Source organism: Myzus persicae, unplaced genomic scaffold, assembly GCF_001856785.1.
Source record: "Myzus persicae strain clone G006 unplaced genomic scaffold, MPER_G0061.0, whole genome shotgun sequence".
Classification (NCBI taxonomy): domain Eukaryota; kingdom Metazoa; phylum Arthropoda; class Insecta; order Hemiptera; family Aphididae; genus Myzus; species Myzus persicae.
In genome coordinates, this window is record NW_019104063.1 from 64,520 (window position 1) to 90,383 (window position 25,864).

At 29.1% G+C, this 25,864-nt stretch overlaps 2 protein-coding genes across 7 annotated transcripts in view; one reads left to right on the plus strand and one right to left on the minus strand.

Moving 5' to 3' along the window:
- Positions 1-1,908: 1,908 nt before the first annotated feature.
- Positions 1,909-4,601, minus strand: LOC111038249 (general transcription factor IIH subunit 1). The gene is made up of 3 exons (XM_022321286.1): positions 3,969-4,601; positions 3,639-3,894; positions 1,909-3,451 (listed from the first exon to the last, which is right to left on the minus strand). The coding sequence occupies exons 2-3, from the start codon at positions 3,884-3,886 to the stop codon at positions 2,038-2,040; spliced, it is 1,662 nt and encodes a 553-aa protein (XP_022176978.1). The 5' UTR covers positions 3,887-3,894; positions 3,969-4,601; the 3' UTR covers positions 1,909-2,037.
- Positions 4,602-4,781: 180 nt separating this feature from the next.
- LOC111038248 (small G protein signaling modulator 2-like) overlaps positions 4,782-25,864 on the plus strand; it is a 32,854-nt gene continuing 11,771 nt past the window's right edge. For 2 of the 6 annotated variants that reach the window (XM_022321281.1, XM_022321282.1), the window contains exons 1-11: positions 4,782-5,205; positions 5,524-5,567; positions 12,831-12,906; positions 13,831-13,993; positions 20,707-20,808; positions 21,045-21,158; positions 23,867-24,085; positions 24,161-24,228; positions 24,292-24,431; positions 24,817-24,957; positions 25,045-25,196. In XM_022321281.1, coding sequence (XP_022176973.1) covers positions 5,187-5,205; positions 5,524-5,567; positions 12,831-12,906; positions 13,831-13,993; positions 20,707-20,808; positions 21,045-21,158; positions 23,867-24,085; positions 24,161-24,228; positions 24,292-24,431; positions 24,817-24,957; positions 25,045-25,196 — 1,238 coding nt within the window. In that variant the 5' untranslated portion in view covers positions 4,782-5,186. The remainder of the gene's footprint in view (positions 5,206-5,523; positions 5,568-12,830; positions 12,907-13,830; positions 13,994-20,706; positions 20,809-21,044; positions 21,159-23,866; positions 24,086-24,160; positions 24,229-24,291; positions 24,432-24,816; positions 24,958-25,044; positions 25,197-25,864) is intronic. The other 4 variants (XM_022321280.1, XM_022321283.1, XM_022321284.1 and 1 more) reach the window with 4 other exon arrangements.

The window sequence follows — 25,864 nt, forward strand, 5'->3', positions numbered from 1 at the left end:
TTTTTAAGCCTTTACAGTTTACTACATTCAATTTTGACGTCCTTAATTAACATGTTGACATAAAGTTAAAATATAAGTATACATTCACTGAAATGGTACCTACTCCCAAGTTCCATCCTGCATCATAATTATAAATGATTATTCAACAATGTCTATGCTAAATTTTCCTTCGACGCGATGACAACAACTTCTACAACATAATAGGTTTCACTTATAAGAAATGTTTATATAGCGGCTATAAGTAAGGTAAGCTGCGGACGGTTCAATCACAGAATATTCTGTGGTTTAATAGTCAACAAGTACTTCAAATAATATTGCCAGTCTCCGCTAGTTCGCTGACCGTATCGGCTGGACGATCCACGACCCAGCCAATTCCGTTACGGCGACACCAGCTGGTCGATCGTGTCTGCGTTCAAAAGTTGTGACTTGCGAGTGTCGCACTGTCGCCTCGTGAAATCTACCAATTTAGTTCGAAATACGTCGGCCGGCTCCACGCTGTAAACGTACACTTTTATTCGTAATACTAATATTATAGTAATAACGTAATATTTAGCCATATAGATTTGATGTACATTGTATATAGGAACCTATTATAATTTATAGTGCAGTGGAAAGAATATCGACATAATATTAAGTAGATAGGTGTTTTGTTACCAATATGGCTATATACGAATTGTATTCAGTTGGTGACACTTGGTGTATCCATGGACTTATAAAAATCGTTTTATATTCTTAAAGTTGAGAAGTATTGAGTTATTTAGGAGTTTTTTCATTTCAAATAAGAACGATTTTTATCTGATTGTAAATTGTAATGTAAAATCATAGGTACCTACTTACTATAAAAACGTTGATTTTGTCCTGCCATTTAGTGAAGAATTGGATTTTATATGATAATTGAATGACTGCCCAAAGTTAACACCACCTTATGACAGTCGTAAAAAGCGTCAGTGATGGGCGGGGGGGGGGGGGTTATGGCCATATTGTACAAAACATATTAAGATAGTCGTATATAGTCTTTGAAATTTGTACATAACTTAATATTAGGTTTTTTTGATTTCTCTAGACTCTGAAATCCTTTCTCCAATCTCATTTAAAATAAATTACTTTTATTAATAGTATCCATGATCCTAATTCCTAGACCCTTTTATCAAACGTACCTAATCCAATATATAGGAACTATATCATAAGACATGAATTGCCCTGTCAATCTTCTAATGACTGCAGGATAAATTTTTTTTTCACTATTATTAACAGTCCTTGAATTTAGTAGGCACTAAAAATATATTTTTTTAAATTATGTAAAAGAAATATTATAATCTCAAGTATTTAAATGTGAATTTTTCATGAGTGGTTCATGAAAAAAATTCACCTGGTCTATGATTCAAGGATAGAATAAATATTGGTATCAGAATGTAATAATGAATATTATTTTTTACTTATTTAAAAAATATGAACAAAAATAATACATGTATTTTGCATGAATGAAAAACAACTTCACATTGAAATGTTTTGGTTAACAATAGATACAATTATATAATAATTAAAGATTTTTAAATTAGACAATAGGAAATTGAACAATAAATACTTATTATCAGCACATCTCTTAAGAATTTAATTAAGCTACTGTCAATTATGTTATGTTTATTTTTCACACATTCAACAGTGTTTGACAATCTTAATAATAAATTATATTTTTGTTTTCATTTAATTTGATAAAAACATAAGTTAATATTTATTAAAATAACCCTTGTTTTCTATCCCTTCACCCCTAAATACTAGGGTATCAAGCACAGAATATTAATATCAAAGGTGTCTTAAATATCTTAGAAATGTCTAGAAACATCTAGACAAATGAATTTTTATTGACTATTGATCATACATTTTCCATCAGTGCACGGGCATCATAGATTTTTTTGTCTCTTTATATTTTAAAACATTTTACCAAAAATATTTAATGTTTTTTTATATTATAACGTTCCAACAATATTGTCATTGCACATTTAATATGAAGTAAAAAAACACATGATGAACAACTCGTCAAAGAATATTGGGTATTTTTCGTCTAGAATGCCAAACAGAAAATTTATTGTAGGCAGTATGTAACATCAAATTTAAATGATTTGTGAGCTGATTTAATTGACCGTGGTTGATAATTATTTGGTCTTCAAAAGGCTTGATTTTGGCATTTTGAAATTTTTGTAAGGAATCATGAGTTTTCATTAACTTTTCTTCTAACGCAGGAGTCGTTACTGGAAAACAGGACCAAAAATGTCTTAATAGTTCGCCTAAAGAAACATACAACTGTCGCAAATCTTTTTCAACTGTAACTGGTACCAACTGTGCTAATGAAGCAGATTCATCACTGATTCCTTTCATTAAACTTCCGCCTGGTGTAAGTAAACCAAGAGTATTAACAGCTGCACTAGGTTCAATAACTTGATTTGAAGTCGTCTTGCTCCATTCATAAACATCATAAATAATACTCTTCTGCACTTCCCTTGCTTTAGAAAGTTTGGATGCAGTATTATCCTGCTTATGTTCTCTGGTTAAACAATTAACATAACTTTCAACTCTAGATAATTTTAATTTTTTTTGATTAATATCCAATGGTTCTACTTCTGGATTTAGATCTTCATAGTCATTTTTCTCTTGGATTCTTAACCTCTTCAAAGCTGTATCCGGTGTACCATTTATATGAGATGAATTAGGAGGCGCTTTTAAATCATTTCCATTAGGTATAAAATTTAAATTAGATTTTTCACAGGTTTTAAGAACCATCATTGAATGTTGATTAAACCGTTTAATTATATTTTCATGTACAATATTTGCCATGGAAGATTTTTCTTCAGATATAGAATTTATATTATCATCAGATCCATCATCTTCGATTGACCCAACGTAACAATCTGTATTATTTTTAGATAAATCTTTAATTTCGTTTTTGAATAAATTATCGTCTAATTTAGCACAGTCATTAAATAAATCTTTTGTACTTCCTGTAGTAATACGGTCTTTATGAAAATAATGTGACTCTAGGAACTTTTGCCAAAATTCTGATTCTGTTAGTTGATGTGGTACATATTCTATATGTTTTTGCCGAACTGCTGGATATGTTTTAAAGATACATTGTATGGTATCATTAGATAAGTTGAATTTTTTCGTACCATCACTTTTGACTGTAACGTTGGTAAGAAAGTTATTAGGTACACCGGTTTTTTGAGTTATTACTTTGGATTGAGTAGCTAAATGGTAAGGGACATGTTGAGACCAAAATTCTTCAGACGTTATGACATGGGTAATGACTAGGTCTTGATATAATTGAAAGAGCATACGATTTTCACCAAGAATACGGCTTTTTTCACCAAATTCTTTGTTAGCTTGTTTTTGATATTTTGGCAGTAATTGTTGTATTAAGTCTTTAACTCGATTTCTATCTCGCATTGCCTCACTCCTAATAAACAAAATTTATAATTAAATTTACTACAAACCTTAATTAATCATTATAATTAATTAAAACCAGGTTAGATATGTATTAAATTGAAATTTTTTTTGAACTTAAGCATATTAGGTATAATATTTTTTTGATATTTTATTTTATTTTCTAAAAATTAGTTAATCTTATTATTTTAAAATTGTACCTCTCAGAGTTAGTAAATTGAAATAGTGAAATTGTTTCGTCGTGAAACACCAACTGTAATTGCACTTTGTTTTTGAACTCTGAAGATATTTTTTGCATTTTAATATCTCTATAATGATGGCTAATAGCAACAGTATCACTCGAATTCAGGATAAATGCAACATGTTGGCTCATCACATACAATGTCCCATCGCCCTTCTTATGCCGTACTGGCCCCACTTGAAGGAGCACATCTTCTGACGATGTCATTATTACAGCTAATGGGGATCAAAAATCATTTAGTAAATTACATACAATTCTAACGATATAGACGAAATAATTTGGAACATACAATTGTACAGAAATATACTTGATGTCCTGAAGATCTGATGAGATTATTATGTACCTAACATTATACAGTCTTACATTTATCAGAAACACTTGATCCGGGTGAAAATCTTAAGTGTTGTACATATAAAAAATACGGCCGGTTTGGGAAAGTGGATACTCTAATTGACCAAAAAGTAAAAAAACGTTCAAGTCGGAGCGAGACTTTGAATAACGATGAATTTACTTATTTTGAAAATTGTAAAAAAAAATTTAAATTAACAAACAAAATTCTTTAGCATTAAAAACCAACCTCAAAAAATGTTGTAAAAAACAAAACAAGGATAACCTAACGCTAACAGTGTTGCCGCGTTAAGAGAATTATCATTTATTATAGTGAGACTTTGGTGGTCGGGCGCATCGTGCATCAAATTTTCTATTTATTGCAGAAGTCTATGAGGAGGCATTGAGGCACATAGAAAAAATTTAATAAGAGACCATACAAATTCCTTCGCCGGCTTAATAGACATATAATATAATACATGGTCTGTGGTATAAGTGTAGTCAGGCGTATACTACGGCGGATTGATATTCTTCTTCGTAGTAACCACGGTTGTAAAAGACATAATATTGACGGTGACTTCCTCCTCCGTTGAATAACTGCTGTAACCAATCGCCAGTCCTTTCGATTTGATTCGCTTATCACTGACGACCATGGTTACTGGTTACCCTATATAATAGAATTACGTCGTTATGAGTTACCCCACCGGTGGCGTTGCCGTCGCCGCTATATAGCTCACTTTCTTACAATAGTCCACTCCGGTCGGTGGGCGGTCCCCATCGGTTGTCCGCCAGTCCGCCGGCCGCCCTCGTCGATCACAGTGTGTCGACTCTTCGTGCGACCGATCCCTCTGCCCGTCCATCGGTCAATCAGTCAGTCCGCCCGTCGTCGCTGTCGCGGTTGTCCGATTCGTTTTGCGTGCGGCAGTAGGTCGCGGAGTGTTTGTTCTTGTAGTTCACCACTAAAGACCTTTTTCCCTTTCACAGTTCCACCCTCTACGGACGCCAACGTTTTTCGGCAGATAGTTGAGTCGATATTATTAATAGTAAATAGGTATCAGAGTGCCATCAAGGTACCTATTAATTGAAGGCCTAACTGGTGCTTGTCCAAAATCTTCACCACCATCACTTGTTGAATGCCGTAATTTCATCCCTTTTTGTACATCGATCTGCGGTCACGGCGATGGACTCGAACAACACCAGTACGTCTTAAACCATGACATATGGCAAAATCTTTTTCGACCACCACTCGTGCTCACTCACGGCAACGTTGTGACCGAGTGGTATCGAACAAAATATGACCATAATAATAATAATGCTAATATTATACAAAGTACCTACTGGGGGTTTGAAAAGTATTGTAATCTGGAATGGACATTGGTACTTACACTATACGTGTGTATAAAACATTGTATAATATAAACTGATATACGGAGACATAAAGTCGTACTTTTTGAACACCTTACTTTGTACGTTTACCAACATATGGGACTGTAGCATTTTGTTTCTGTTTTTTTTAGGTAAAAAGTTCAAGGAGCAACTCATCAAAAATGTGAAGAAAGAGGTACGTAGATATACATGTACATGAAACGCTTGTTATTATTGAATTGACATATTATTACATACATATATAATAAATTTTAGATTCATAAAATGTGTATAGTCGTGTAAATATTTCGGTTTCAAAGTTCGTGAGCGCTTGAATTCGCGTAAAATCGTTCTAAAGTTCAACTTTTGACTACATCTAAATTAATATTATTTACAATTTCTACTATGATTAAAACATTAAAAAGTTTGGGTAATTCGTGTTTATTTCTGTTTTTTTGTGTGCAACAGTATGCCGTTGCCGCCGCCGCCCGCCCGTATATATATATATAATGTTTCAAATATAATCACAAATTTACAATATAATTTACATTGCACTTTATCCGTTTTTTGCGCAGTGGCCATATCGTATACCTAACCATTAACAATTAACCTGTAATGAGGGAGACTCTTCTAGATGCGGTAGTTGCTAGTTGACAAATGTATAGATCTATATACCTACCGAAACTTTTTAACCACTTTTTAAATTGTTTTTTTGACGCTTCTTATGAAAATATCTCGGTGTTCACTGGAAAATAATATTATTGTATAGTAAATACCTATATATTATACTATACTTACTTTTACTTAATAGGTGAAAATTGAAAATTATTTAACTTATTAGCTACTTAGGCTTAATTGAGTATTTGAGATAAACCTATGCTCATATTATAGATAAAATACAACATAGACGCCTAGTTTACAAATTTAACTGTGCCATACAAATATTGATTTATACATCATACAAATATTATTTTCAACGTATAATTAATTTTCGTTTTTTTTTAAACAGATAACTACGTTTTTGCTATCATGTATCATATTAAATGTAATACACTACATACACACTGTTATGTAAATAATATACATATACTCATTATTTTTATGAAGTGTAAATAGTTTCCCACCATAGTACCATACTATAAGCATGCATATTTTTTACTTATTTATACTAACACATTTGCAGGGGTAAAAACATTTAATTTATTCATAAAAGTACAATTATTAATTATCCTCCGAATCGGTTAAATGGTTATCAAATATTTTTATAAAATAATAAGTTGCTGTAGATACCTATAAAGAATATAAATGATACAAACTTGATATGCAATAATTGCAACTGTAGAATTAATTTAGGTAGGTACTTCACATTTTTAGGTAAATCCAATATTATTTTCTTTCCACAAGATATTTACCTACAATTTATTTGTGCGGGAAAAATAAAGGTATTTGATTAAGAGTAATTTATGTGCATGATTACAAATGTATCGTCTGACGATACTTCTGTTACCCGTGACCAATTTATGGAACTATCTATTTTTGAAATACATATTTTTGGATTAATTTTTTTTCTAAGACAGAGGTTATTAATTTTAAGGTCTAATATCTAGCAGGCCAAGGCGCCATTTGTGTTTAATACATCTTGTGAGATCATCGGGAAGCAGGGACTACAATTTTTTACAAGTGGGATTAAGTATGGGCATTTGCTTCTTCTTGAACGAATTTATCTTGAAATCCGAATCTATTGTGTGGTTAGAAACGTAAGTTGGGGGGAGGAGTATTTATTATTCTTTGTGCGATATTTTGGAACTTGATTTTGTTGATGTTGGATATTTTTTCTTTTGGCTTAATAAGACCGTTTAGGTCCTTCGATGCTACCATCAATTCTTTCCACATGTCTCTATATGTAGCTGTATATCTTCACCGTTTAATATGCTCAACATAGTAATGTCTTTATGAATTTTGCACTCTAGCCATCCATCGTTGCCTTGGACGACCCAGCGGTCTTTTTCTCTTCGGTATCAATTTGGTGACTTGGCCGATCACCTTTTATTGATCTCGCCATATAGGTACGTGTTCTTTCAAGCCTATCCTTTTGCTTATCGTCGTAGCTACTATGTCCGAACCCTCTATCATAATTATTAATTTTTTTTTCTTCTTTTGCACTCTCCTGTATTTTGGTTTCTTTTGGGGCCAATCATTTTCCCTAATCAGAGGCGCACGCAGGAAAAAAATTGGTGGGGGGGGGGGAGTTGAAAAAATGTAAAATATTCATAAATGTCATACTATTCACACCGTATTATCTAAATCAATTTCGGGGGGGAGGGGGGGTACGCCCAACCCCCCGTTTGCCCATAGTCGTAACACCTTTCTCTGAAATCTAGCTAGACTTGGTTCATCTATTTTAGTTTTGGCCCAGGTTTCATACAATCACACACTCTATAATCGGGAGTATCATCATACATTATAATATCAAGTTAATTTGTATCTAATTGATTTTAAAAAAGACAATGGTAAAAGAGTCAAATCCTAGACATACTGTAAAATGTTAAGATAAATATCAAAGTTTCATGTAATAAGAAAACGAATGACATGAAAAACGGATACAAAATAAGAAGGGCTATCCTGAAAGAATCAGGCGCCAAACTGATTACAGATGAAAGGTTAGACCTGAAAAGTGTAGAGGAATGTTTGAGAATATTATATTTAAGCCAGGACAAGAAGAGAACAACACATGGTAGCAGTAGATGTTGATAATCAAACCAACCACAGACGAAATAGTATTAGCTATTACTATTTCTTTATACACATGCTGTCAAACAAATAATGGTAAAAAGTTACAGTTACAACAGGAAATTATTCATGTTATTTATTTACTATAAACAGGCTCATGACTTAACTAATCTTGGAAGCCTGTGGGAGAACTACGGAAAAGCTTGGGGTACCTCTGTACCAGCAAAAGATTACGAAATGTCGAAAGCTTTTACGGTCAATACAGGATTGAAACAGGGGTAGATCCTCTATCCAAATGCTTCTGATTAACACTACATTGGAGGAAGTGGTTAGGAAGGTTCTAAACACCTGCGTTTGAGTCAAACTCCAAGAATCCAAGACATCAACGAATCAAACTACTCGCATACGCAGACAACACATAGTATTGAAATCAGAAACCGAGAGGGACCTTCAGAGTATGACAGAAGCTCTTATTAACTACATCAAAACAAACGGGTATAATCGTGAGTTAAGAAAAGACAAAATCCATGATACTGCCATATTGTCCACAACCATAATGGACATAGTAATCTGATAGTTAGATACATAGAATTTGATAGGGCGAAAAACTTCAAAATTTAGGGGAGGAATTATGTGTATCGGGCAATAATCATAAAGAAATACTAAACAAAATTAACTCAGCTATAATAAGTACTCCTTCACATTGAAAATAATCCTGAAGTCAAACTATTATCAATCAGTAAAATATATTAAAGATATAGAAGTTTCAAAAACCCACGAATAATATTTTTTACAACAAAATAATTTATAAGTATGTCAAAAAAAATAGATAATGTTGATTGTATTTTTAACATTTTTTTTAAATACGGGAAGAAAAACTTGCGAGGAACCTTGTATTACATTTTAAAGTTTTTAGTGGGAAATGGGTACTCCTCTACTGTGTGGGTAAATGTGATGAATGAATTAAATATGAAATAAATGATATATCATTGTAACAAATAACGATTCTGAGCGAAGACGGTTTGTAAGCCTAAATTACTAAGGATGTTTTATGGTAGGGACCTATTAGTTAGTAATTAATATATTAGTTAGTAAGTAATTTAATGACATAACGTGTATCTCGATTTTTTTCAATTATCGCCAATAAATCATTTTTTGCTTAGTCAAAATGCTTGAAAATTTAATAGAAAGTTGATCTTTGTGATTAATGTAAGTTAAAAAAAGTTGAGAGTTAATTTGCATTAATTATTTATGAGAGTTAATAAGAATTTTGATAAAATTTGTTAAAATCACGAAAATATATATTTACTTACAGTAAGAAATTCATAAAAATGTTCTATTTATATTTTATATCAAAAGTTTAAAAGTTTAATTAAGATTATTCAAAAGTTTTCATACCTTATACACATCGTTTACTGAAAAGTCAAATTAATTATTTATGAGCGTCTAAAGTTCAAATTTGTACTTACGTGACATTGGATATTCATTACTCACCCGTAAATGAACTCAATCAGTTGTTTATATTTTGTTGTAATTCAAAAATGATTAACTCTAGATATTGCTTATTTTATCATTTCCTTTAAACTATACAAATATTTTGACTCTTCTTGAGTTGCTTATATACATATTTGAAAGTTGAAATTTTTTTAGTTAATTTTTTTTTTATATGTCGATAACAATTTTTTAATGGATCAGAAAGTTCAAAAATATAATACTGCAAGGTTTCTCTTGATAAGTTGTTATTATAGCAGTTGAAACGTATTAAGGATACATATAGGTAGTTATGATTATATTTTATAATCATATGAAGGTCAAAATTTCGTCAAAATGAAGAAAATGTTCAAACTATTTTTCAGGTTTAGCTAGAGATTACTAAAATGTTTAAATTGTATAGTAAATGCTAGAACATTTAATTCAAGGTTTCTGATAATATGTATTATATTTTAAACAAGAATTCAAAAGTTGAATTAATGGTTTCTTTTTAGATATTATAAGTTTAAATCTGGATGAAATTATATACATTTGACTGTTTGAGAGGAATAACGATTTTAGTTATTTTGTAGTAATCTAAAAATATTATTTGTGGGTACTTGAAACTTTTAACATTTAACATATATATTATTATTGTATTTTGTATACACAATGGCACATTATAAAATGCAATTAAACCTACCGTATTATATCAACACTCTCGTTTATGTCATTGATAGATACGTATATTCTTCTTGGCAAAAACTGTATCAATAATATTTGTCGTCTGATGAATTAACTAACTATTAAGACTAATAGCGTCTTCTTGTGTTGATGACAAGACAAGGGCAGACCTGTTTTCCCCAAATTGAACCTTTTGGTTTTCACCCAAAATAATATTATATTCATCGTAAACGAAAAAAAACATTTTCGTTACTTCTGTATTTTCATTGATGATAGGATATCAAAATACAGCGATTATTTAAATGAAAATTATATTTCAGTAGCTATAGTACTTTTCCTTCTAAACTTTAGGCATGTATTAACTCTTCAAGTCTTAGATTGACAATGTGTTCCTACTCAAATCATTCCACTTCCTCTTTAATAGCAATTTTATTACTGCTTACTATCATCTTCTATGTAGTGTTTGGATATTGTTCTTAATGAAGTGTACACCAAAATTGAAAATTTTAAAATGACAAAGAATACTCAGGATTGAAGTGACAAGATATAAATTGAAAATTACTTTATACAAATCATTTAGGCTTACGGTACGAGTTTATCAAATACATGTGCGACAAATTGTTTGTTTTTTTATTAGTAGTTAATAGTTATACTATTTTTTTATAAATATTTTACTCTTCTTTATATTTACATTGACTTATACGTTATAAGTTATATGTCTTACACTTGGGTATATATTGACATTAAACTAGAGAACGCCACATTCGCATGACATGTGTCTCCGTCTTACAAATGTAAAATAGCAAAAATTGTTTCACGCAGAAAAGAACCTAGGAGATTACAGTAATAACTAATAAACCTAATTTTCACCATGAATAGGCGAGAATTTTAACTGTGTCGTAGTGTTTTTATTTTTTCAAAGACATTAATATATCAAAAGTTATTTTTAATTTGGAAAAAGTAAAAATATCAGATTTTTAAAAGGATTGTAACTTTTTTCTAATTTATAATATCAAATAAATAAGAATGTAGAAAACATTATCTTATATATTATTATGTATTGGTATCTCTACTACGACTACCTACACACTGACTACTGAGTAGTTCTCTCCCGAGCAAGCCAGGTTTTTGTTATATTGTACATGTACATTTCTAAGACAGAGACAACACATGCTGGTGTGGCGTCCTCTGAACATTTATCAATTAAAAGTTTAAATTTTTAATAATTACAAAAGGTATTGTATGCCACATGTTTTCATCTACTGACATAAAATATTTTCTTTCTATGTGTCATTTCTTCGTTTAAAATTATGTTTTCTATAGTGTTAAACTGTTTACCCTTTATGGTACAGAATACTTACCTATTTGGGCATTTTAACAAATGCTCGTTGACCGTTGTCCCGAAGCTATCCACATTCATATAAATACATAATGTATAAGTCTTCAAAAGTCGCTTGCTGACAACCTTTCCCAATAACTAATTAATTAAATAATAATCATTGAATTAAAAATTAACATATTATTATAACATTGACCCAGGTACTCTTGAATAATGATGTGCTATATAATATATATATATTATATTCTGGAGATGTGAGTACCCCGAGTTTTAAAAGTTAAATTCATAATAAACATAAGCGTGATAGGGCACATTTTTTTTGAGGGGGACCTTTATTCCCCCATTATACGGTATATTGTATATTAGTAAAAGAAATATTTTTAACGCCGTTAGTCGTTACCTATTGTTTTGCTTTAAATGGATCACTCCATGCATATGGTTTTCATAACTAATTAATTTTATTACATCCTTCTATTATATATATATAACAACGAATTTTCCTAGTCCCTTGAAAGTAGTTATAACCGATTTTCATTGAGATAAAATAATACCTTTATTAAGTAGTATAAATTAGTAATAATTTAAAATAATTTAACTTACGTCTTATGCAGGGTTAAAATGTTATGTACAAAGCGCCTATATTCTACCTTATGCAACGCTTACTTTTATAATGACCTATTATTAACTACCCTTTTTAGAAATAAAGTTGATTTTTGTGGCGTTTTTCCGAGTATTATTAACGGGATTTTTTCCTGGATTAAGTTATACTATGAAAAACTATGTAGTATTCCTGCCATGAATCTCATAATTGTATTGAATTACATACATCAGCATTTGTTTATTCTATTTTCATATAGTTGGTCATGATTATGAATGCATTTTCAACTGTCATTAATTTTCTTAAAACCATTGAATGTTTATCTACTAAAACAATAATTCATTATATTTTAATCGTATTTAATATAAATATATAATTGTCATGTCAATAAAATTAGACATAGATTTATGGTGAAATTGTTGATTATTGTTCCCAAAAATATACTTTTTTCAGCAAGAATATTTTTCAATGTACCTAACCTTAAGTTTTATTTTCACCATAATATAAAATATTAAAAAAATTGTATTGAACAAAAAAAAAAATTTTCTCATATTATATAAACATATGGGTACTCTGTTTATATTATGTAGATATATTTTATGTAAATACTATATATTTTATTATTTAATATACAACAGGTGAAACAAATAATGGAAGAAGCTGTAACTAGGAAGTTTGTACACGAAGAAAGTGGCTCCATTACATCTCTTTGCGGTAGTGTATTTACAATAAATGATTACTTTTTTGCTATAAAAATAAAAAGCTTTAAGATTATATCATGGTTGATTTATTTAGTTATTTATAAAGTTAGTAGCTACATGTACATTTAAAATATATATTTGCAAGATAGTTATTTTATCTAAATTTGAATTTATTTAGATATAAATAAAAATTACTATTGATAAACAATACATATTCAAGACAATTCAAAAATGTATACGTATTGACGTATTGTTTATCTTTGACATACGGCTTAGGTATAATTTTATAAACCTATGAAATAAGTGACGAATAATTTAAAATATCAAAACTACAATAATACAAAACTATATTGTTTGTAGAGATGAATGAATAGATAGATGTTTGTCATAGCTCAAACTTGTCACTGTTTCTGTATTTTTCCGCTTTTTATTTTATTTTTATACTAGGTACAGCAACTCCTATAGTTTTACATTTTTACAAAATTGTAGTAATACGTAGAAAATAGTTTTCCAGTAACATCAAAATTATTTTCTCATCAGTAAAATTACAGTTTACGTTTAGATTTCAAAGCAAAATGTTTAATATAGATACCTACTGTATACTATAACTACAATATATAATATATATATTATAGATAGATCATGCTCATAAATCATAAAAAATTGTAGCTTATGTAGTTATGTTCTATTCATATTGAAATATTTCTTACTAGTAATTTCACATAATAATAAGCTCATAAGCTGTTGCTGTAGAGTGTATAGACAACCTAAATCTTAAGTTTTTTTTAACTGTTATAGATGCCTATAATACGTAAATAATAGTATAACGAATTATGGAACTACGAATTTCCAATGATTCAACTGGAGAATCTGTAGGCTAGATAAAAAAAATTAACAAATACGTTTTTGATAAACAATGAATATTATATGATTGTAGCTGCTGTCGAAGCATGTCTATCTCAAGGATTGAGGCGAAGAGCATTGGGATTATTTAAAACTAGTTCAACAACAGCATTATTACATAAAATGGCGAAAAATTTTGAACCTGCCTCCATAATTAGTCAGAAAGTTCAAGAAATGGAAAATACTGACCCAAATAAGTAAATATCTATATTACTATATTTAATTTAATTGATTAAGATCAGAGTATGTTTAGAAGCTTTAGAATTAAGTTGAAACATCGTTATAGTAAATCAACTATTCATAACAAAAAAAAATTAATTAAAAAATTAAAAAACGCACATTATTGTAAAATCAATACATTCATAGCTCCGCTCAGAATCTAAAATTAATTATATTTTTGTAATTTTTTTGAATTTATTCATAAATAGAAAATAATTGGTTACATAGGTATACAGGCCATATTTTATTTTTAATTATGTACAAAAAATACTTTCCACAACGAGTATTGAAGTGATAAATACCCTTTATAAGTACTTATATTAATGTCATAACATAAATATAACATTTTATTATATTACAAGAATAATTTAAAATAAATATAGAATATTATCATAAGTGGTATGCTACTAGCTCGGTTTCATAATTTTTGACCCATGAGTTATCAAACAAAATATATGACATAAATTATAATTATAAAATTATTGTGTGTTATAAATAGTTAAATTCTTTACTATCGCTTTATAATATGTTATCAATTGTTACTAATACGCCAGTCACTAAAATTACTCAATAAAATAATGATTAATTACTTCCGTTTTCTTAACATGTATCATGTATAGATTATAAACCATTTATAGTCATAATAAAAATCCGAATTTTCTTAAATAAATATTGACATGCATGATGCATGCATATTGTATGATGTTGGTTTAAGTATTGGAATTTAGAACATTAATATTTGTTACAATTATTTAATTTACCTAAACTTTTTATAATTTAGATTGTTACTGTAATAGGTATATAGACACAGAAAAAAAACACTCACATCATTGTAAAACACATTTATTGCTTCAGAATCTAAAAATAAGGAAAATTGAAAATTGTACGCAAAAGTGCAATACTAGTTTTCGACGAAATTGATTTTCTTATTTTGCAATAATTCAGAAACAAATTGTCGTAAATACTTGAAATTTTCACCAAAGATTTATAGTAGAATTTCCGGATCCATGACAAAATATCTCAATCAACATTTCCCCCACAAAATATCCCCAAATCAAAATATCTCCGACAAAATATCCCCACAAAAATATTCCATGACATAATATCTCCCGTAATTATTAATTCAAAATTTTAAAAAAATATTCGTCAAAAATTAGATACTTATTTATTTATTTATTTATTCAGCCAAAATAATTTTAATTAAATAATTACAATAAAATACATTAATAATAGCTGATACATAAACCAACTGAGCTATAAGCTCGTATCTGGTATACGAAGTTCAACGATATTACAATTCGTTTAATGTAAAATACTTTGACAAATAAATTATGATATAAATAAATAAAAATAACATGATAAAATAGACTTAGAATAGAAAAATATTGTCTGTCAAAAAATTTAAGAATACAAAAATATGGAAATGATTAGTCAAAAATTATACAAAATAAAACACGTACCTATTATAATATTATGTTATGCGCTATTGATTTTAAATATTTATTTTTATTAGTGTCACTACTCACTATAACCTTTTACAACAGCAACTATAGCCGCTCGTCCAAATCTTTATACTTACGCCTTTTTTTCTGTTGAGGCACTCCAGCTATTTGATGTTCCTCACGACACGCTTTGTAGGTAATGAAATAAAATGACAGTATGACACTCTATAGTCTATACTATCATTCTATCATCAAAACAACGAATAACACACGTTCACTTTGGAATTTAGATAAAGTGCGATTATTACTTCTAATCGCAACTTTTATAATAAAGGTCAACATTTTGAGTTATTATTTAACCGGGTCACCGGGAAATTTTTACGCGGGATATTTTGTCGTGGAATATTTGTGTGGGGATATTTTGGTTTGGGGATATTTTGACCGGGATATTTTGACGTGTCACCGAATTTCCTATACATGGTTTAATATTCAAAATATTTTTATTCTTTCTAAGGTAGTTAAAGACATGCATAGGTGGTACTACGGGGGAAGGGGGCAGAGTAGGCAGACCTGCAGACCGTACTTGTATTAATACATAGTTCTTTGAATCTCGGTTTCCTAACTCTAAAAAAATATATTTTTGTAAATGTAAATGCATTTTCAATACGAAATTTGTGGGTGTAACATTTTTTTCATGGACTTTTTTTCCGCCTACCAAATTAATTGCATTAAATAATTTAGGTGACAGTGATCCAGATAATCAAGGACGCATGGACTATGGAGTTATTAGATAATTAAATAAATAAATAAAGTCATGTAATTTTTTCAAATACAATTTGAATAAAATATGAATAAAATTCATGTTATTTTTTTAATGGTAGGTATTATTTACTAGCCTAAAGATGGGGACTAATTTGGTAATATAAACAGTTAAAATATTGTCTCCCACCCCCCCTCACCACCTGCCAAGAGAGTCTAGTGCCTATGAATGTGAATCATTTGATTATTCATTTTTTTCAAACGGTAATTTTTCAATATTTTGTTTTAGTTCCACTGATAACAACTTATGAGGAACCTTGTTTAAAATTTTCAAGTTTTTTACCGAGTGAAAATGACGTTTATAAAAAAAAATGTCAAATATCTTGAAATAACTCAAAGTATTTTGAAAATTATACTATATGTACTTATGCTTGTATAAACATTTGGTATTAAATTTTCAAGTATCCACTTAGTTGTTTGTTTTAAATTACAACAAAATATAAAAGCAGTTACTTCGTAGGGTGATTTTACATTCTATTTAGCTTATTGTATAACATAATTTACTAAACATAGAGTTTAAATTAGATACCTACCAATGAATTCAATTTTTCATTTTAATACTCTATTCTATATTTTTTAATAATTCTCGTTAACTATAAAAAACGTTGTACTTACATTTTAGATTCTGAGCGGAGTATAAACGATGATCACGCTTGTATGTGTGTGTGTGTGTGTTATCGCCTTTTGGAACAGTAATAACTAAAAATGCTTAGATTTTTTTACTTCAGTATCCCAAGTAGAAAATAGAATTTAGTTGGTACTTGAGGGGATGTCAAAAGTGAAATACCCAGTTCTTTTCAAAAAAGTCAGGAAAAACATATTAAGGAAAAACTGAGATTATTCCGCAACTATAACGATTTTGCTTATTGGTTTAATACTAAAAAAATTCACCTCAAGTACATGAAATTTTCACCAAATGTTTATATTGTCAATTTCATAATATTCTGACTCTTTTAAGCTACAATTGAGATACATTATAAATACATTTAGATACATTTTTAAAATTATTGTCGATAAAAACGTATTAACTTGTTAAAAAAAACTTTAAAAGTTAATGCAAGGGTCCTCATAAGTTATTTTTAATAGTTGTTAAAAAATATTAAAGATACATATGCACAATTATTTCTTTCATACATATTTTGAAGTTCAAATTTTGACAACATTTATCAATATCCCAAAAATGTGCCAATTTATTTTCAGTTAGAATTTCATACAAATTGTCTTCTTATAGCTAACATTAGACGTTTAATAGAAGATTCTCAATAAGTTTTCTACCTTTATAAAAAAGTTCACCTGAAAATAACATTAGGTAGGTAATTTGTTATGAGCGTTTGATTTAAAATTGCTTACAATATTTGATATTTAGCGGTTTTCTTTTGTTAAATGTAATTATTTATATACAAGTATAATTCTAGGATGACACACTATCTCCGCTGCTCAGAATTGCTTATCATTGAATTCAAATCTAACAACCATTACAATGACGTACTTGACAACTACTGTACCTCACAGTGATACCCACTTGCTACCTTTTTTAATTACTGTCGATAAAAAATGTTCTCTCAGTCAAAAAACTTGGAAATTGAATATAAGATCAACTGTTTTTTTTAAAAGTATTTTAGGTTCAAATTTTTAACGAAATTCATCATATTTCGTCAATTTGGAAATTATTTTGATTTAGCTAGAAATTCATAAAAATTTTCTTTTTATGCCTAAGATTTTAAGTGTAATATAAGATTTTTCATTATCACTTTCTATACTTGATAAAATGTTCAAAATATTTTGACTCGTTTTGAGCTGTTTACGGACATTTTCAATTTTTTAAGATTTTTATTAAATGCCAATTCAATGTTCTTTATTTGGTTTGGTGCAAAGACTTGAAAAGTTAATACAAGGATCCTCATACATTGTTACAATATCAGTTTAAAATATTAAAAATGTATAGGCAAGATTTTTTTTTGATTAAAGGCTTCAATTACAAAGATTATTAGCCTAGTGTTATTTACAAATTAAAAGTATTTATACAATATTAGAAAAGAGAAAAAAATTTTTTAAAAAAATAAAAAATAAAGCATGTGCTATAATGTTATATACAGGAGTATTATAATTTATCATCTGAACCAATTAGTTTAAAAAAATTGAAAATATTGGCGATGTTGGTTTGATTGAAGGCTTCTTCGAGTGATGTAGCATTTTTGAGGAGATGCATGACGCGCAGATGCGAATTTGAGACAGTTGATGATTATGTGTTCGATTGTAAGGGGGGTGTTGCATGAGTCGCACATTGGTCTAGGTTCCTTAGTGATTAATTAGGAGTGGGTAATATTGGAGTGGCCTATTCTAGCTCTATTCATTATTATTTGTTCTCTCCTGGATTCATTTTCAGGGTATGTCCATTTTGCAACTGTTTTTTAACGTTCCTTAGTTTGTTACTGGTTGGAATGTCGTCACAGTAGTTTTGCCATTATATTAGTTGAGAAATTTTAAAGATCCACAGGTACGATTTTTTTGGAAGTATTTTAACTTTTCAAATATTTTGACAAAATTTATCAAAACCTCGAAAATTTTCAAATTATTTTGTAATTTATAAATTATAAAATATTCAATTTTTATGGTAAAAACTGAAAATTCATAAAAATTTCATACAGTAACCAAAAAATACAAAAAAATATATAAACAGTTTTTTTTACAGTCATTTTAAGTTCAAATGTGAACGAAATCATATATTAAAACCAATAATAATAATTTTATTTATTTTGTTGTAATTAAAAAATTATTTGTGGGTAGGTATATACTTGAGACTATTAGAGTATATTATTATATTTCATATACGCACAATGACATTTTACAATGAATTTAACCTACTGTAATACTAATGCCTATTGCCAAATAATAAAATTACTTACTTTAATCACAATATAATATGATGAAATTAAGCTTAGTAAGTACGTAGTAACATTATACGCTGACAGGGCGATTTCACTCAGAATCGTTTGATCGAGTAAATATAGTGTGTTATCGATTGCATATACAATATATCTATCATGGTGATATTGAATTTTTCAATTCAAATTTAACACATTGAAATATTGAATACAATGACTCTCTAGACACATAATGTACAGTAAAGCGTTATACCCACTTATCGCTTTTTTTAATTATTTTTTGATTTTCTTGGTGCTTTAATAAACGAATACAAATTATTTTATACAAATATTTTCTTCTTAATACAAATTGATAGATTTGCTTACTTCTTTTACTTTTATGTGTTAACGTTGATGCATTTTTCAAGATATTTAATGCAATTTCGGGACTTATAGTGCATTTTTTGAAATTTTTTATTCATTTCAAAAGGTTTTTTAATGCATTAAATTTTCAACCATGATGACGGCAGACACAATATTAAAAAAAATATTCATCATTGTAAGTCTGCAGTAATAATATATGTAATACATCACAGCTCCGCTCAAAATCTTGGTAAAAATATAATAAATAGTTTTTTTTTGTCTACTAATAGGTATTATTTTATATCGAATTTATTATTTTATTGATCATTAAATACCTACGAGTACTCATTAACCATAATAGTACAGGTTCATATAAAAATAATATCATATTAGTTATCTTATAGCATTAAACACTATTCTGTTAAATCAAATTTTGTTTTACCATGATTTTAATATTTTGGCTATACTTTCTCTAACTTTATTTGGTCATTGAGTATACTAAGTCCGGAATCCGTAGATTTTTCCTTCCTTGGCTGCTAAATCCAACGTTTAATACTCGATGTCTTTTACTTGGTCTGTAACATGTAGATATTATATTATATTATCCGTAATTTTGGGCTAAACATTTTTTCTGTTTCTATTCAAATACTTGGTGAAAAAAACTAAGTTTTTTGTTTTCGACCAACAATAATTTGACATGATGTTATAGATAAAATTTACCTCATCTAACAGTTATCAAATTGTAATACATTAGACGTATTTACCTCCATGCTTTAAACCCCAAAATTAAATTTACTTAAAATTTGAGGACGTTTTTTTATGTTCTGATTATATGATTATTGGCTGATGATAATTTCAGAAAAAAGGATAACTTTTGATTTTCCGATTTTTACGTTTTATCTCCTGCAGTATCATCCTGTATAGTATGCAATATGTGTGTTTCTGTGTGTTTAATATGTCACTCATCTTACCAACGACACTTACAATTTAGGTATTCTATAGTCTATAATATATAATAATAGACTAGACAAATTTTGAATTACCCATGATTTATTCTTGTTACATCTTTTTTCAATAAGATTTTAAGTTTTACTTTATTGATAAATGCAAGTAATTTATCATTTTCTGTGGTTGTTGAAAATTATATTCTATTTTTTAGTCTGTTCTTCGTATTGGTTTTCATAAAAAGACCCTATTTTTCAGACCAATAATTCTAAGACGTGATTCAATGGCCTCACCAAGAATCTGCCCGTGCATTTTAAATAGAAGAGGTTCATTAACTTGGTTATTATTTAACAATGAAAAGTAAGCCTCAAATTATTATGTACCTACCAAGTTAAAATTTTACATTTTCTTTTAAAATAATAAAATACAATATTTAAATTTACTGCGAATATTTAATGTGTAATTTTAGGAATTAAGGATATTAATCTGTTTTATCCTTTTACAATTACTATGGTTTTACAAAAATATATCTGGCCTCTATGTTCTTTTTTATTCTATATTCCATAGTTTTTATAAAATCGGACCATATTTTTCAGATCTGTAGTAGTTTCTCCTTTTAGAAGAAGCAGTAATTTTGCCCCAACACAAATTTGTACATGCACGTTAAACCGGAGAAGTTCATTGACTTGGTTACTATTTGGCAATGATAAGTAAGCTTGACAACTTTATGTAACAAAAAAATATTTTAAATTTAATAAAAATAGATAAACATTTGATTTGTAACTAATAACTAATAAAGTAAAAATTATTGATGAATACTAAAACTTAAATATGTATTTAAATGGATTTACTCATAAATTAAATAGGTATGATTAGCATTTGTCAGTGATAGATGTCAATTTTATAAGACATGACAAAAGTAGACGGGTAGTCAGCACAGATGTGATTGGTCTTATGAGGATAATATATGAACATAAATAAAATGTACATGAAGACATGCAGTTAGTGTTTATTTTGTTTACTTTATTTTATTCATCTTGTACATATACCAATTATCGATTTGCATAAACGGGTTTCATCTCTTGATATCAGATTTCCTTGATTTCCATAAATACTTTTATTTAATTATGAAATCAAATTGTTGTGCACAAGCCACAAATTATAGACATATTTGTGTACCATGTATCATGTACTCCACCCCTACGAAGAAAATTTCCAACATGACGCCTAGGCGTTATAAAACCCCGTTCAACGCCACTGGGCATCCTATACCTCAAGTGTTTCTACCGATACACAAACTTTTCCAATGAAGATGTACTATTGTATATCGGGTAGATATGTACTTAAAATTATTTTTTATTAAGTTCAAACTTTGATATACATAGTAAATGCACAATAGTCGCCATTGACTTTTAAATAGCCTCAGTTATTAAAAAGCTTACTGTTGAACAGTTGTCATCATATCACTAACGAATAACAAACAAACCTAGATTACGCGGTGAAGAACACTCATAGGTATATACTGACGTCGCTCAGAAACCAAATGAAACTTTAGAAAGGCAAATAAACGACTACAGACAGGCCTTACAGCCTATTACTGCTAAATTATTATTTTTCAAAGATGTGGTTTTGTTTTTTTTCTTATCACCCTGTATTGCACAAATCAATATCAAAGTCCTATATAATGCATATTGCCATTCGATAAAGTGAATCTAGAGAATATAATAAAGTATGTACCAAGTACTTATTTGTACCTACCTATATAATTAAGCTGCACTATTGCTGTAAGAGCTGTTGGGAAAATTTGGGCATACCCTATATTTACAGTCTAAATAAATCCCTTCTATACCAATGAAGGAAATATAAGTTTACTATTCTAGGGAAAAAAAAAATTTCAACCTATATTTAATACTAGTGCCGGGATGCATGAACAATCACTAAACATTTAACGAATCAATAGTGGGCTAATGATCCTTTAAACATGGTTTAGTGGCTCATGATTGGTCTATTACATTTTATTGGACCGTTAAATTAATACATTTTTCACGCAACCCGGCATAGGTAACCTAAATATTATATACTACTTGTCCAATTTTATATATTCCTACTGCAGTATGTTCAATACCCATGCTAAGAAAAGAGATACCTGCAGTAAATATTTTTGCCGAGAGACCATGAAATCGGGGGTTTCGGGAAATGAAAAGAAGTGCCTTGAAATACAAATGTTGTGAACATTTCAAATGTTTTCCCTTTTGGTACAGTTCAGTCGGTGTCTGAGTCACTGTAATGGATATACAGTATGGAACTATCTATGTATGGCTGTATGATGAGGAACCTTGTATTAAATACAAATGTATTTTGTCAACATTTGAAGTTTAAATTCTTAGGTATAAAAAATAATTGTTGCTATGTATGACATAGTTAATATTTTTAAAAAATAATGACAAAAACTTATGAGGAGTCTGTTTTAAGTTTTTAAGCTTTTTGACCAAACGAATAATTTTTCAACGGCGTTTTTAGAAAAAAAAACTGAAACTAACCAAAGACAATTTAAGCCAAGACGGTCTAACCAAGGTTACCAAATAATTTTTTTAATGACAAATTTTCATTTTTTTGTCAATTATTTGAAAAAGTATTGAAAATTTTCAATTTCGACCTCCCAAAAGCAGCTTCTAAATCAAATTTTCTACCAAAAATCTCCTTCGAAGTTGATGATCAGAGCATTTTTAAAAACTCTTTCAAATTCCTCACCTAAAGGTCTGAAATTATTAGTCTAGAAAAAATAAAAATAAAATTGAAAATCTTTAATTTTAGCCCCCCCCCCTCATTGAAAAATCACGTGTACTCGACTGAATGCCCGTATGTGCGATAAAACTTAGTTGTAGGTTTCTAAGCATACGAGAACACCTTATGGCTTATATAGGTGTAATACCTTATAACTTGTGGCTCGTTGTATCCGTCCGTAAGTAAATTTATACTAGCCAGTATTAAAACATATCAAAATATGAATATTTAATATAGGTTCATAGTAGCCAATAGTGAAAAATATGTACCAAATTATTATTTTGTTTTAAATAACAAAGGTTACCGAATAATTATTTTTAAATTATTAAACATTTTATCATCAATATAATAATGAATTATAGTTATTATTGTGTTGTATTTTGAAATACTTGGAAACCGAGAATTGAGCACCTTTGCAGAGTGAGTTTTCCTAACTTGTTTTTTTAAGTGGTGAACCAAATTTTTCCTCTACAAATTCGAATCGATTAGATTTTCCAAAACAATTTTTTTATAATGAGTAATTCTTAGAATAAACTAAACCCGTATACCTACACGTATATATAACTACATAATAAAAGGTCTAATAATTGTATATTTTTATTTTTCTGATGTATTTATTAATTTATATATTTAGTAGTGATAGCTGTGCAACAAGAGCTGCATCCGTGAACAGTACATTAACTAGTAGTATAACACTTCCGAATGTCCATCCACCACCTTTGACAAAGAAAAATTCAGCAGGTAGTGGTTTGGGCCCTTCATCCATTACTCTTCCCAAGTACTTATGGATTCGTCTGGCATTGTTTGAAAAACTATTAGCTGTGATAATTGACCATTTAGTTCAAAATTGCAGGTGAATAGTTAGTTTAATTTAAGTGTACAAATAAATATGCCTAATCGATAAAATCATCAAAAAAAATGTTTTCAGTAAATATTACGAAAAAGATTCCTTGGTAGCAGATCCAGATTATGGAAGCATTTTAAGTTCACTACTAGGTAAATAAAACTATTTCTACATTTAATTACTATTTCTAAATTAACTGTGTTGTTTGTGTTTAGTTGGACCGTGCGCTTTAGATTATTCTCGTACAAAATCACATGATCAATTTTGGACAGATCCACCTGCCGATGAATTAGTTCAAAGACACCGTATATCCAGCGGTTATCATACATCTCCACCATGCCGTACTCCCATAAATGTATGCTGCATTTAAATTATTTTGATTAGAAACGATTAACAATCTAACATTCAAAGCTGTTAAGACGACGATGGTAAACATACATTTACTATCTCAGCTGTCTTCTTACAGGCAATATTGAATAAATTTGGTTTCATATTTCTAACTCTGAGTCCTAAATTGAAATAAGAATGAAATCATGATAGCCTAAATCCCACTGTGATAGAAATATAAAGCAATTTTTTTTCTATGGTGCCCGTTAGAGAAACTGCCGGGACAGTAAATGTAGATGTAGCATCTTCTTAAATAGTTGGAATGTATACTATTGTCAGCTATTATGTATAGGTACTTTGATAGGTACTTCTTATACATTAGCTTAAATAAATTTGAGATAAAATATTTTCAGTATCGTAGAAATCTACATGCCACAAGCAATGATGATAATCAAAGACAAACTCCTATATCTGCTAAAGACTATGTGGAATCATTGCATCAAAATAATAGAGTTACTCTACTATACGGAAAAAATAATGTTTTAGTTTTGCCGGTAAATTAATAATTCAATAATTAAATGTTAAAATTGATTGATAGTAATAACTAATAAGTTGTACTAAATATATGGAAAAAATTTCAGAAAGATGTAACTGAACCTATGGCAGGTTACTTGTCTCTACATCAAACTGCTAGTTCATTGATTATAAAATGGACTCCAAATCAACTTATGAACTGTCATTCTCCGGGTACTAATCAGAATGATCACCCTGAAATTGATGCAAGTGATAAAAGGTTTGTTTTGAGCTTTGATAGTTTTTTTTTTTGTTTTTTTTTTTATTATTATTAGAAATAAGGCTTCAACATCACATGTCATTAGCCTAGCGTAAATTAAAGATGAAAGAAAAACGAAAAAAAAAAAATTACAGATTAAATTGTGTCTTAGTGGTTACGGAGAATGGTCTTAACACTGTTAGAGTTTGTTGAAGACGTGTATTTTAGTTAGAAATTTGATGATTTTGATGGTGTTGTTTTCGTTGAGAGATTCTTCAATGTTCGGTGGTATCGCTAGTTCGTTTCTTAAGTCCCGGTACTTCGTGCAATCTTGGATGATGTGTTGATTTGAAAGGTCGGCATGACATTCATCGCAGGTGGGTGGATGATTTTTGTTGATGAGAAAAAGGTGGGTTGTGGAGGAATGTCCGATTCTGCATTTTGTGATGGCGACTTTTTTTAGTAAGATGGGATCCATTTTTTTGTAACTTTCTTGATTGTTTAAAGTTTATTAGTGGGAGGAATGGCATCCCAAAACGTTTTGCCATCTAGAGTGTATTTTGTGTTTGATGGATAATTTGATGTCATTAGTCATATCATAATAGACATTTACTATCAATAATAATAATAATATAAATTACGATTTTTATTTTAATTTTTTTTTTTTTTTTCGAATCATACAACCACAA